Below are 14,084 nucleotides of genomic sequence, written 5' to 3' on the forward strand. Positions count from 1 at the left end.
CATCCACGCGACACTGAGCCTGGCTCCAAACCATGCGGACTCCAGGGAAGAGCATTGCAGGTGGAGATAAAGAAGATCTAGACCTGCCTTCAGGAGCTTGCCATCTAGAGGCAGGTGGATGGCAGGGGATGGAAGGTGGCTATGGAGTGGCAGAGACTGGAGCTCTAGCAGGTTGGGGGCCGTGGCCAGGAACTTCCCTGGTTGTCTGGAGTTTAATCTGTCAGTGAGGGTCAGGGTTTCTGGGGAAACCGGTACAGGCCAGGCTCTCTGAGCCCCAGCACTTTTGCTTGTTCCATATATATGCAGTCCTGTCTAGGATCAAATTATATTCAGAAGGAAGGGTTTTGTGACCTCCAGGAAAGAAGAAAAGAGTGCAATGAATGGGGCTTCACCGGAGAACCGCAAGCAGGGAGTGGGTGTGCTTGCTCTCCTTCCCTCTGGGTTGTCCTCTGCAGAGCCCTGTGTAGCCACCTGAGCCTTGTAAAGCCTCGTGAGAAGGGAGGGAGGCAGGTGCAGTGCCAGCAGCGCCCCGAGCCTGGCCTCCCGGGGTGCAGGTCGTGTGGGCTGCTGAGGGTGCAGGAGCGGCCCTGGGCCTGCCCAGCCTGGGGCCCTGCTCTCCTGTCCCCACTGGTCTCCGCCTGTCTCTCCTCGTCTCCCTCATCCCCTCCTTTACTACGGGCTCGCTCTTCATCTCCCGGCCCCGGACCAGGCTCGCTGACCAGGTGCGCGGGGAGGAGCTGGCCCTGGCGGGCTGCAATGCTGTCTTGGGCGGTGCTGCTGCTCCCAGCTAGCAGCCCGAGGGGCCAGAGGCGGTGGAGGCTATCCGCTGGGATGCCAGCATGAGGTTCCAGCAGGCACAGGGTCGAGGTGCCAGGCGGCAGGTGGAGAGGTCCCCGGCTCAGTAGAGAACCCTGCACAGCGTTGCATTCTGGCATGTGTTCTGCTCAGGACCACCCGCAAGAGGGCCACACTGGAGAAACGTGGGGGACTTGAGGTCAGACTTGGGGAAACTGCAGAGCAAACTCAGAAGCAGAAAGCCAATTGGGGGCAATACTGAACATCAGACTCTGAATGACAGACGGAGGCAGAGATGCAGCGTGAGGCTGTGGGCAGCCCCAGCTTCCCAAACAGCTGCCCGCCCCGGGGGTAGAATCGGCACGTGCTGCAGGTAACTGTTGCAGGACCTTTTCCTTGCCAGGACCGCACAGGAGAAAATTGCATGAGAATTGAAGCTGAGTCCACCAGTGGAATTTGTCATCTGCTTGCATTTGCTTTTTTACCTCCAGACGGTCTTCCTCTTCTCTCTCCATCCCCTGTTCCCTTAAGGAAAAAAAAAAGCCATACAAAACAATCTACGTCACAGATTTTAAAAAGCAGGACACAGTGACAGCTATTAGAAGTGATAGCTGACAGAGCTAGGAGACAGAGCTATAAAAAGTTTGCTGACATTCTTCCAGAAATGTGCGGCATTGGGCGGAAAGCCATGGCTGTCTACGATACTTAAAGAATTGCTTTCCTTTTTGACCTGAGTTCTGCTGTCCTCCTCCCTGTGGGTGTTTTCCCCCAGCCCACCTCCTCAGTAGGAGAAAAGGTGAGGTGGCACCCAAAACAGAGCATCAAGAGGGTGATGTCCCCATGAGATCAGTTGAGTGTAGCCGCTGTCAGATGTGGGCAAGCAGGTCGTTCAGACTACATGCCCCGGACTGTTTCAGGGCATATTTCCTTTCACTTTTTAAACTCATATATTATGCACCATATGCCTGCAAGGGCCAAGTGTGAGGTCATGCCGATGTGTCCCTGCCCTCCTGTTTAGGGGGGGCAAGGGTGGTGACAGAGGATAACACCAAACACTGCGCTCGTTGAACATTTCCTGGAGAGACGAGAGTCCAGGAGATGCACGCATGGGGCTCAGACGGCACCGGGGTGGTCAGTTCAGCAGAGTCCTCCCGGGTAGATTCAGATCTAGGAGGAACTTCATGTTTAAGCTGAGACCTAAAGGAGGCATGGCGGCTGCTGTGGAGTTGGCATGGGGATGCACCTGGTAAGTCGAAGCTGTAGGAAGAACAGGGCACAAGACGGCACTTGCGGGGCACAAGCAAAGGGCTGCAGGTTCCTGCCCCAGGGTGAGGGGTAGGTCACATCGCCTCTGACCACGGGGAGCCACGTCAAATCTCAGCTCTTTTCACTCTCGTGTCCTCTTTACAGTTAGAATCCAGACTTTTAGAAACCTATCTGTCATCACACAATCCGACACACATTCCTTCCAAAATATAAATCGAATAGGGAGGGCAGTACACAAGCTAAGTTAGGGAATCCTTACCTACTCTTTGGCATTTTTGCTCTCAAAATGTTAGTAATCTTTCGAGGCATTCCTCTCCACACAAGTAGAGAAGTTGCTATTTTCTCCTCTGGTGGTTAAGTTTTGGGTCTGCTGGTAAAGACTTAGGCTCAGTATATATCTGTTATCCCATTTGGGGAGACTGTGTGATGTGGTTGGAAACCACAGATCTTCCTCACATTCTCACTCACTTCCCATGAGGTCATTAAAGCAGCGTGTCCCCTGCCCCCCGGCCCACGGTTGCAGAGCTGCTCTGTTGGCCTTTTCACATTGCAGCTCTTGAGCTCTGGGCAGTGCCACTGAAAGGGGTGCCTTTCCTGGATTAGGCCCTTAGGGAGAGTATTGAAGGTCTGGTCTTTCTTCAGTGCTTTTGTTGGAATTGAGCCCATAACCAAGGTTGATGATATTCGTTTGTTGCCAGCAAATAACAGTAGCTCTGCTATTTCCATCTGTTATCACTGCTTTCAGATCATTCTAATTAAATCTACTAGTCATCAGTTTCTGAATGAATTATGTTTTGGGGCATTTGGAAAATTTGTCACATAAACCCTTTTGGCTGCAGCCCATGCATTCATTTCATGTTGTTTTGTGCCCCACAGTTGCACCTCTGAGTATTTTTAGTAGCTAAGAACTCTCTTCTAAGGGCACAAGGGGTTGTTTTGTGGTTTGCCTCTAAGACGAGCTTTGGGCCCCCTTGGTTTGTGGTTGTTCATGGCAGGTCAGCCATTCTGAGCACCTTTGTTTTGATTTTGCTCTCAGAGATGCAGTAATTGGTAGTTGAGATAGCTGAAGTATAATCCCTGATAACCTGTAAAAGGAGATGGAGGTGGGCTCTTCCGTGTGGTTTCAATTGTCATTTTAGTTTTCTTCTAGACAGTGAAATGATGCCTAAAATAAATCTCATTCTGACTCCTTGTGGGAGATGTGTCAGACATCCCAGAGAATGAGATTATGCATTATTGTGGCGCAGGAAACGGCAACATCTATACACCGCCAGAGAAAGTGCACAGACGTTAGAAATCGACTGACCTCATTCAAACCCAACTTTCTGCTTGCTTCTGTGTTACCTTGGCCAAGTTAATTCACCTCTCCGATACTTAGTTTACCCATCTGTAAGTACATAAGCTGCCTAATTCCCAGGGTTGTTACGCTGTTGAAGGAGATTTCATATGAAAGGCCCCTGGAGGATAATAGGTTCTCCATAAATGGCGGCTGGTATTTTTACCTTACAATTGAGCTGGCGTGAAAAGATGCTCTACCTAGTTATTAGGGAAATGCCAGTTAAAACCACAGTGGGATACCAGTACAATACCAGATGATTAATGTGGAGAAACTGTAACCTCATACATTGCTGGTGGGAATGTAAAATAGTGCGGCTGCTCGGAAAACAGGAGGTTCCTCAAAAAGTTAAATGTAGAGTTGCCACCTGACCCAACAATTCCACTCCTAGGTATCTACCCAAGAAATGTAGACACATGTCCACACAAAGACCTGCATGTAAATGTTCGCAGCAGCCGTATTCATAGTAGCCAAAACGAGGAAACAACCCAAATGAATGGATAAACAAATTGTGGTGTATCCATTCAATAGAATACTATTTAGCACTGAAAAGGAGTAAACTGCTGATAAATGCAAGATTGATGGACATATGCAGACGTAAAAGACTATAAGTTGTATGATTCTTATTTAATTGAACCTTGTAGAAAAGGCAGAGCTATAGAGATAGAGAAATGGTTAGTGTTACCTGGGCTGCAGTGGGAGCTGGACTTGACTGCAGAAGGAAGTGAGAGAACTTTTGCGGGGGATGGAAATGTTCTAAAACTTGATTGTGGTGCTGAATGCACAGCTGCGTAAATTTCTAAAACTCGGCAAGCCGTGCATTGAAAATGGGTGACTTTTAGGAACTCCCTGGTGGTCCAGTGGTTAGGACTCCATGCTTTCACTGCCGAGGGCCTGGGTTCAATCCCTGGTCAGGGAACTAAGGTCCCACAAGCTGTGCAGCTCGGGCCCCCCAAAAGAAAGAAAAGAAAGAAAATGAGTGACTTTTATGGTTGTGATTTTGTGACTTATAGTGAGAAATGTATATCCCTCTAAAGGTGTCTGTTGTTAGGTTAAGGGAGTGAATTTTGGAAAGCCCGTAGGTAGTCTAAGGATGGGGGCTGCTTCCAGGGGAACCAGCCATGTGATTAGAGGTGGAACTTTCAGTCCACCCCCAGATCTCCAGAGGAAGGGACAAGAGCGGGAGATTGAATCTGTTTACCAATGGCCAATTATTTCATCATGCCTGTGTAATGAAGCCTCCAGAAAAACCCAAAAGCATGGGGTTCACAGGCTTCCAGGGTGAACACGTGGAGATTCAGGAAGAGTGGTGCACAGAGAGCATGGAAACTGTGCCCTTCCCCTCCCCTAGACCTTGCCCTATGCATTGCTTCCATCTGGCTGCTCCTGAGTTATATCCCTTTACAATAAACCAGTGATCTAGTGAGTAAAATGTCCATGAGTTCTGTGAGCTGCTTTAGCAAATTAACGGAACCCAAGGAGGGGGTCGTGGGAACCTCCAATCTATAGCTGGCTGGTCAGAAGCACAGGTGACAACCTGGACTTGCGATTGGCGTCTGAGAGGGGAGGGGCGTAAGGCAGGCTTGGGGGACTGAGCCCTTGACCTGTGGGCTCTGACGCCATCTCCAGGTAGTGTCAGATGGAGGTGAATTGTAGGACCCCCGGCTGGTGTCGGAGCATTGCTTGGTGAGGGGGAAGCCCACGCACATTGGGCATCAGACGTGTTGTGAGTGTGGTCATCGTGTGTGAGAGAAGCACAAGAGGAGTGTGGCTTTTCCAACACAGTGGTATATAAATTAAACCTCGTGTTGAGCTAGAACTTGGGTGACATGACAGTCTCATAAATTATGCTTTCTATTGATAATTACGTTAAAAAAATAACGTGTTTTTCGGAACTCTTGTGTTCAGACGAACAGGAGCGCTGCATGCCTGTTTTGAGTGCTTCAGGGGATCCTGTCTTTTGCACTAATTTAGGGTTATGTGCCTGTTGTTACCACAACAGCTTCTGATTATTGTTAGAGGAACTTAAGACTCAACAGAGAGATATTTGTAAAGTAACCCAAAAGAAATCACACTGTCCAAAAAGAACACTGTAAAGTTAAGCTTATCTATAGTCCCATTCTTTTTCCTATGAATATACATTAATATTTATTTTTATATTGTTAAAATCAAGTATATATAATGTGTTTAAGACCGACTGCATAAAATGAGCATTTTCCGTGATGTTAAAATTTTTATAAATACAGTTTTAATTACTGACTACGTGAGTATTTGTTTCAGTAACCCCCTCTAGCTTTGTATATTCTTTTTAACAAACTTTGCTTATCTGTTACTTCTTATTTAATTCCTAGTTGTATAATGTTCACTTTTGTCAACCAATTATATTTCCTTAATTTCAATATCTCTTTATATCCACTCTCATATTCTGTATTGGACCACAAATGATCTGCTTTTTAAAGTGACATTTATCATCAGTATTTTGAAATATATCTTTTCATATTATTTTCTCTCTCCTATGATTTATAACAAAAATATACTATCTTAGATATACTATTTTACTGACTTTATTTTTCTTAGCAAAATATTCCCGTGCTATTGTATGCTTCTCTACAATGTCTTTTGGATGTGTTATAATATTGTTAGCCAAACCCATATTCTGAAAATTTTGGTCATTTCCAATTTTTATTAATAACATTTTTTCACAATTGTTAATATTATTTCCTTGGGATAAATGTTAATAACCCTGTTTAAGTTATGTACATTTCAAAGGTTTTTTGACATATATTGAAAAATTGTCCTCCTGAGACATTACATTTATACTCCCAACAGTATTATGTGATACGTATTTTCCTTCATGCCCCCATCAACTGTAGATACTAGGTCTTTTTCTTTTTCATTAAATAATTTGATATATAAATCCATACTATTATAATTTACATTTATTTGATTACTAATGAACTACATCTTTTTTTTTTTTTTTTTTTTTTCACGGTACGCGGGCCTCTCACCATTTTGGCCTCTCCCATCGCGGAGCACAGGCTCCGGACGCGCAGGCTCATGGCTCACGGGCCCAGCTGCTCCGCGGCATGTGGGATCTTCCCAGACTGGGGCACGAACCCGTGTCCCCTGCATCAGCAGGCGGACTCTCAACCACTGCGCCACCAGGGAAGCCCTGTACTATTTTATTAAACAGTGGCATCCTGGTTCTTCCTATAGGCAGTAGAGATAGATGTAGAATAATTTATGTCAATATGAGGATTATTGTTTGGGATTAGCAAGGATTTGTTCTTTGGGGCTTATTTAGATCTTGGCTAACTGGGTAACTATATTTAGGAGGGCTTCACTACATTTATAGATATCCTAGTCCTTCAGTAACAGACCACTGGGATTCTTCCCTGACTACAGGTGTCTTACAGGCCTTTCCAGTTTAAAGCTTAGATTCCCTCACTTGGATTTCTCCTCACACTAGATGTTCTCTCACAGTTCCACAGATTCTGCTTTGTGAATAGTTTATAAATTGTATGTTGCTACTCTTTACACTGTCTTCAGGAAATAGATGGTTGTGCTATTAGTGCTGACACTAGACACATCATGAGCTCTTTGAAGGCCGGCCGTTTGCCTGGAACCTGGTAGAGCATCCTGGCTACTGTGGACGCCCAGTCAGTGACAGAAAGTAGCCGACCTGACCTCTCCTAACAAGTGTATTTTCTGTTTCGGTAGATGGTCAGTTTTTGAGAAATCACGGTAGTATCTTTGCAGAATGCATAGAGCTACTTTTAAAACCCTGAAATTGATTTTTGTTTTCCCCTTATTTACTTTTCAAAGTCTTTTTGGAGAGGGGCTTATTGTTTTTAGGGAGATTTTGGAAAACTGCATACCACAGAGTTTTCCAAAATGTAAGGTATTACATATTTAGAATCTTTGTTCTCAAGAGGTTCGGAAGCATGGCTTCTGCTTAAATGATAGATGATCACGGGAAAAATGAGCCTTGGAAGTCATTTGTTCTAGAGAATTGAGAAAGCTGGCTTCAGGGTGCGCATTTCGGGATAGAGTTGCTAACTGTGGCTGTGGCATTTAGTGAGCTATACCCCTGGTCTGGCCAGACATTTAGATATATGCGGTCTCAGTTACTTCATAAAGCCGTCTTATACATTCAGCAAGGAGGAGAGTCTGTCCTGTTTTATTTATTTATTATTCAGCAAGGAGGAGAGTCTGTCCTGTTTTATTTATTTATTATTTTTTATAACATCTTTATTGGAGTATAATTGCTTTACAATGGTGTGTTAGTTTCTGCTTTATAACAAAGTGAATCAGCTGTACATAAACATACATCCCCATATCTCCTCCCTCTTGCGTCTCCTTCCCACCCGCCCTATCCCACCCCTCTCGGTGGTCACAAAGCACCTATCTGTCCTGTTTTCGAAGTAAGGAAGCTGAGATCCAGACTAACTGGCGACATGGCTGGTGAGTGGCAGTCAGGATTGGAACCCAGTTTTCTAGGCTTTAATCCATCCTTCCTCTATGGGGTGGATTCATCCGGGCCCCTGTGCCGTGGAACCTGGCACAGTGCCTCTGTCTGCTTTTCCCCATGCTGCCATCTGCCTGCCTATGGGGTTGCCTCTGACAGCCCAGCATTGTTGGGCAGTATTCTGGAAAGCCCCCCCTCACTCATCCTTTACAAACTCCCATTTTGACCACATCTGCAAAGTTCCAGCTGTCTGGCTCCGCCCTGAATCCTGGTGTTTATGCTGATTTGGAAATTGGAATCAGTAGGCTAACTGTGGCTCTGCTGGTGGACTTTCACTTGGCAGGAACTGGCTCTTCATCCTGGGTGGTTTCCAGCAGGAATCTCCCTCTGCACTTCCTACCTGTGGAACCTAATCTCCGTTTTTAACACGAGACCTCTCGGATGCTGTGCAAACCGACTTTGACAACTGTGTGCAGTTACCCAGCGTTTACTGGAGGAGAGGCTCAGCAACGGAAAGGATCAGAGCTCCCCAGTCCTCATTCAGTGTTTTTCAGTTGATTAATGAAGTGTGACTTGTGTTCTTCCTATTATCCAGCTCTAAAATGATATAATAATGTGTTAACTTTTGTGAGGTACCATATATACGTGTTGCTACAGTATCGACATTCCTTCCAGGAAAGCTGTTGTCAAAGTCCAACGTCCAAAAGTAGTGAAGACGTTGCCTGGATATTAGCAAATTTCAAGAACTTAACTTCTAGGCAGCTCAGTTTAAAAGAGATTTTTCTCTTCTGTCTCAGGTAATATGGCCGCAACATTTCTTAAGAGAATCTTTAATAAAGGAACAAACGGGGTTAACACTTTAAAAATTGGTCTTATTTGAGTGGCTTAGTGAAAAATGGTGAAAGGTTATCAGCAAAGAACTGAGCAAGAGTAACCAACAAGCACCAGTGGAGTTCCTGGATACCCCAGCAAACGCTGGGAAGAGATTGTGGGAGGTCTGAGCTAGCGTGGGTGGAACTAGTGACCTTGGCATCTGAGGGCCCAGGAGGAGAGGGTGTTCTTGTAAGTTTCGTGTGAGCGTTAATCCCCGCTTCCTCCATGGGGTCACTCCTGGCAAAGTGGTGGCCTGTGTAGGAGCTCCGTGATGGCACTTAGGGAATCTCTTTGGGCCGGGGAGAGTGGATTTAAAAAAAAATATGGGCCCATTTCCCTGAGTCTCCATTGAGATGCCTTTTGGGGTGGCCAGGGCAGCAGGAAGGGAGGTTTTTTTTTTTTTTAATTTATTTAATTTTGGCTGCGTTGGGTCTTCCTTGGGGTGCGCGGGCTTCTCATTGCGGTGGCTCCTCTTGTTGCAGAGCACGGGCACTAGGCACGTGGGCTCAGTAGTTGTGGCACTTGGGCTCTAGAGCACAGGCTCAGTAGTTGTGGTGCACGGGCTTCGTTGCTCTGCAGCATGTGGGATCTTCCCGGACCAGGGCTCGGAACCCATGTCCCCTGCATTGGCAGGCGGATTCTTAACCACTGCGCCACCAGGGAAGTCCAAGGGAGGGGTTTTGGACTTGGGCTCTGGTGTCCTGAGCTTCGGGACTGGCATCAGGGACACCGTTTCTTGACTGTGTGTGGAACTTGAGTGTCAAATTCCAAGACAGTGTGTCTGTCTCTAGTGGTGATGGAGAATGAAGAAGAGACGTTGGAAATGCCACCTGGAAATAAGACCCAGTTTCTCAGTTTATTGTAGAAGACTGTAGTGAAATGAGTTGTAATTTAGGGCAGAGACCTGAAATTGCTCTTCCTTGCCAAAATAAATTGATTTCTTCAGCTGTCTGAACTTCATTTCTTGAACTGGACAAGAGCTAACCTAGTCTAAATTAAACTGATTTTCCATTAATAAAACTGGGTCACTTCAGGCTGCCTGAATGTGCTTCTGAGTGTCTTAAAGCATATATATATTTTTAAATCCCATGTTTCATGCTCTTTTCATAGCTCATCTAATTTAGCCAGCATAACACATAACATTTTTTTAATTAATTTATTTATTTGGCTGTGTTGGGTCTTCGTTGCTGCGTGTGGGCTTTCTCTAGTTGCGGCGAGCGGGGTCTACTCTTTGTTGTGGTGCACAGGCTTCTCATTGTCATGGCTTCTCTTGTTGCAGAGCACGGGCTCTACACGTGCAGGCTTCAGTAGTTGTGGCTCGCGGGCTCTAGAGCACAGGCTCAGTAGTTGTGGCACATGGGCTTAGTTGCTCCTCGGCATGCGGGATCTTCCCGGACCAGGGCTCGAACCCGTGTCCCCTGCATTGGCAGGCGGATTCTTAACCACTGCGCCACCAGGGAAGGCCAACACATAACATTTGAACTCACCTCTCCCTTGGCATTCTGTAGTAGATTTAGGGTCTGTTTCTGAACTTCTACAGTTGTCAGGCAGACTGCGGCAGGAGGGCATCACCATACTCCCGCGGGGGTAGGGGCTGGACAAGACAGTTCGTCCCTGCCTTGCCCAAAGAAAGCTTTGTTTTCACTGTGCCTTTTCCTGCTGGTAGGGAACGATGAACATGGATCATGGAGGTAGGAAGTTGTGTATTTAATTAATTCATTAATTCATTCATTCATTTATTTATTTTGCGGTATGCGGGCCTCTCACTGTTGCGGCCTCTCCCGTTGCGGTGCACAGGCTCAGGACACGCAGGCTTAGCGGCCATGGCTCACGGGCCCAGCTGCTCCGCGGCATGTGGGATCTTCCCGGACCGGGGCACGAACCCGTGTCCCCTGCATCAGCAGGCGGACTCTCAACCACTGCACCACCAGGGAAGCCCAGGAAGTTGTGTATTTTTAGAGTGGAGTAATTTTAGAAGAGCCTTGCTCAGCTAGGTCAGAGCGTTTCTGCTTGGAGCGCTCACTTGCAGTTGGTTCCACTGGCTTCCTCTTACTTGTCAGGTGTTTGAGATACTGAAGCCTCCAGGGTGGCATCGCACCTGCTCTTCCCTGCCCTCCCCTCCAGAAAGTTCTGCATCAACTTCCTTGGAAAGCACAGAGAAGTCCCTTCTTGTCCCCCTCTTCCATCTTTCTCCTCCCTGGGAATGAGCAAGGGCAGGGCCCCCGCGGATGCGTCAGGTCAGTTCTGCCTCACGGAGTCTGGCAGACATAGGTGTCCACTGGCGAGTCAACGACTTGAATATGGCTTTTGGAAGACAGTGGACCCTTGAACAATGTAAGTTTGAACTGCATTGATCCACTTATACCTGAATTGTTTTCCGTGGTAAATACGACAGCATTACACGATCTGTGGGGACGGAGGGCTGACCGAAGTTCTACGCAAATTTTCAACTGTGTGGACAGTGGGTGCCCCGAACCTCTGCGTTGTTCGAGGGTCAGCTGTATTCTGAAATATAAAGGTCTAGAAATGGTAAGACTCTGGGAAATGTCTTTCAAAACCAAAAATTGGGGGAAATCTTTGTAATAATTTACTTCTATCATTCTTTAGATATTTGAAGTATCATACCATGTGAATTTTTAAGAATGGATTGTTTTTAATCTGCATTTTTAATGAATTATTAATCCCCATTTATTTATTTATTTATTTATTTGTCTGGGCTGCATCTTAGCTGTGGCACACGGGATCTTCGTTGCAGCCTGCTGGGTCTTTAGTTGTGGCTTGCGAACTCTTACTTGCGGTATGTGGGATCTAGTTCCCTGACCAGGGATCGAACCCGGGCCCCGTGCATTGGGAGCACAGAATCTTAGCCACTGGACCACCAGGGAAGTCCCCCCACCCCTTGTATTTAGAGCTATGAAAAGCTAGAAAAATTATAGGGAAATAGATGTTTTCCTATGTTTTCTTCTCTTTTAAAAATTTTGAAGAAATAACAAGTCATGTTCGGGGTGGATCTCCCTCTAGTTCATCGTCCCCCCAACCCCTGCTTCTCACACTTTAAGCTGCATTCACTCATCCTTCTTTGTTTCTTCTCATGGGATCTTCTCAACAATATGCAAACTACTTTTCACTGACAAAGCTTTTCTTCCTTCTATTTCCAGTGCACAGAGGCCAAAAAGCATTGCTGGTATTTTGAAGGACTCTATCCAACCTATTATATGTAAGTATTTGCACTTATCTGTTGGTTTGATTCTGTGGTCACATCTTTCTCTGGGAATTATTTCTTTCATAGGTCACAGGACTGGTTATGGGATGGGGCATGTCCAGCCTCACGAGGCCTCCACCCCTGGTTTCACCTGCCTCCACCCCACAATGAGCAGGCAACCTCCCTAAGGATGCTCTCCCTGCCCAGACCAGCTACTCTGAGGACAGCATGGAATTCTGGGTGCTTTGTTCTCTGAGGCATGTTAGCTTGTACATGGTTGGTCACAAAGGGCAAAATGTCTGAACAAGGCCAGAGTTATGCTGGTTTATACATATCTTCCTAGGCAAAGGGAGCAAAGGTAGTGGGAAAGAATTTTGAACTTGAGCAGGACAGGACAAAGTACTTAGCTCAGCTGCTGTGACTGTGAGAGAGAGAGAGAGAGAGAGAGAGAGAGAGAGAGAGAGAGAGAGGGATGACGGTGATCACAAGGGTCACCCAGCCTGGCACCCCCCCCCCCCCCCCAGGCAGGTGCAGTCAGCCTTGTATGGCTCTTGGCTCAGGGCAGGTTATGCCTCTTCTTGTGCCCTCAGCACCTGCCAATATTACTCTTATTAAAGCATTGCCATATTTTCTCCCTATTGTTCTTCTGTATTTTTAATATCTGCTGTGTTAGCCACTAGCTCTGCTGAGCCACCTGCCTAGGTGGCCAGATTAACTCTCTAGATTATTAATTATTATTTTTATTTATTTATTTATTTATTTTGGCAGTACGCGGGCCTCTCGCTGCTGTGGCCTCTCCTGTTGCGGAGCACAGGCTCCGGACGCGCAGGCTCAGCGGCCATGGCTCACAGGCCCAGCCGCTCCGCGGCATGTGGGATCTTCCTGGACCGGGGCACGAACCCGTGTCCCCTGCATCGGCAGGCAGACTCCCAACCACTGCGCCACCAGGGAAGCCCTAATTATTATTTTTGATAGTGTTTTGAAGTTCCGTAAGTTTTGAGTGGAATGAGCCAAATTAATTTTTCCCCAAAACTCTTGTGTTGAATTTTGTGAAACGTGAGAAATTTCAGTAATGCATATAATTGTGTTATAGCAGAAACACTCTCTTTTCTAGTATATAGGGAGATTGGACAGGAAATACTACACATGGTAGCAAAGAGGATTAGTTCTTAATTGGCCAAGATGTATGTTTTTCTTACCTGGCATTATTGGGGAGTTTTTAATCTCAGAGAGACCAGTGTAGTTGGGGAAGGTTGCTGGGCTGTGAATGGGGACGAAGCACAGGGAAATGGGCAGTAGTTGTGGCTCGCGGGCTCAGTAGTTGTGGCTCGCGGGCTGTAGAGTGCAGGCTTCAGTAGTTGTGGCTCATGGGCTCAGTAGTTGTGGCTCATGGGTTCTAGAGTGCAGGCTTCAGTAGTTGTGCCTTGCGGGCTCAGTAGTTGTGGCTCGTGGGCTCTAGAGCACAGGCTCAGTAGTTGTGGCGCACAGGCTTAGTTGTTCCGCAGCATGTGGAACCTTCCTGGACCAGGGCTCGAACCCTTGTCCCCTGCATTGGCAGGCAGATTCTTAACTACTGCACCACCAGGGAAGTCCTAAAATGTACTTTTTTTGTGCTTTGGTTCTGAGCTTACTAGATACGTCCTCTTAGCAACAGTGTGATTTAAAAATAGCAGGGAGGTCACGTGGCCTCACCAGCTGCGTCCCTTTGCTTTCATTCTCGACTTGAGTTGTTCTTGGGCCGAGGACTTGCTCATTCAGCCCCTCTGTCTGCTGCAGGGGTAGGCGAGGTGAGCAGATGGGGACGGGCCTGCTGAGGAGCCCTTGCCACTGGCCACACGGGGCTGCACAGGGCCTGGCTTCCTTCCTGTGTGTTCAGAGTCCAGAGGGCACTGCAGACCAAGGTGGCAGTTGTCAGGGAAGAGTCCCAGTGCAGTGTCACATCCTGGAGCACTTCGATGCCCTGGTGGCTGGCGGGAGCGCCTGTCCTGCTGGGAGGTGCACCCCAGGCCCTGCTCCTGCGTGTGCAGGAGGGCAGGCATGGGGCACGGGGCCTGGCTCTGCTTCAGCTGCTCTCGCCAGCAGACCCCTTGGCCTCGAGGCCTTGGTTCTTGGCGTCACGTGGCTGTGGTCATGGTCACTACCAC

At 47.2% G+C, this 14,084-nt stretch overlaps 1 protein-coding gene across 1 annotated transcript in view; it reads left to right on the forward strand.

Annotated features, from left to right (window-relative positions):
• The window catches only part of VOPP1 (VOPP1 WW domain binding protein), a gene marked incomplete at both ends in the record, with an annotated part of 62,372 nt that overhangs the window by 22,720 nt on the left and 25,568 nt on the right, over window positions 1-14,084 (forward strand). Inside the window, one exon of the mRNA XM_079711304.1 lies at window positions 11,897-11,955. Within this exon, the coding sequence (XP_079567430.1) occupies window positions 11,897-11,955 (59 nt within the window). The remainder of the gene's footprint in view (window positions 1-11,896; window positions 11,956-14,084) is intronic.

This window comes from Hyperoodon ampullatus (genome assembly GCF_949752795.1).
Source record: "Hyperoodon ampullatus genome assembly, chromosome: 9".
Lineage (NCBI taxonomy): Eukaryota > Metazoa > Chordata > Mammalia > Artiodactyla > Ziphiidae > Hyperoodon > Hyperoodon ampullatus.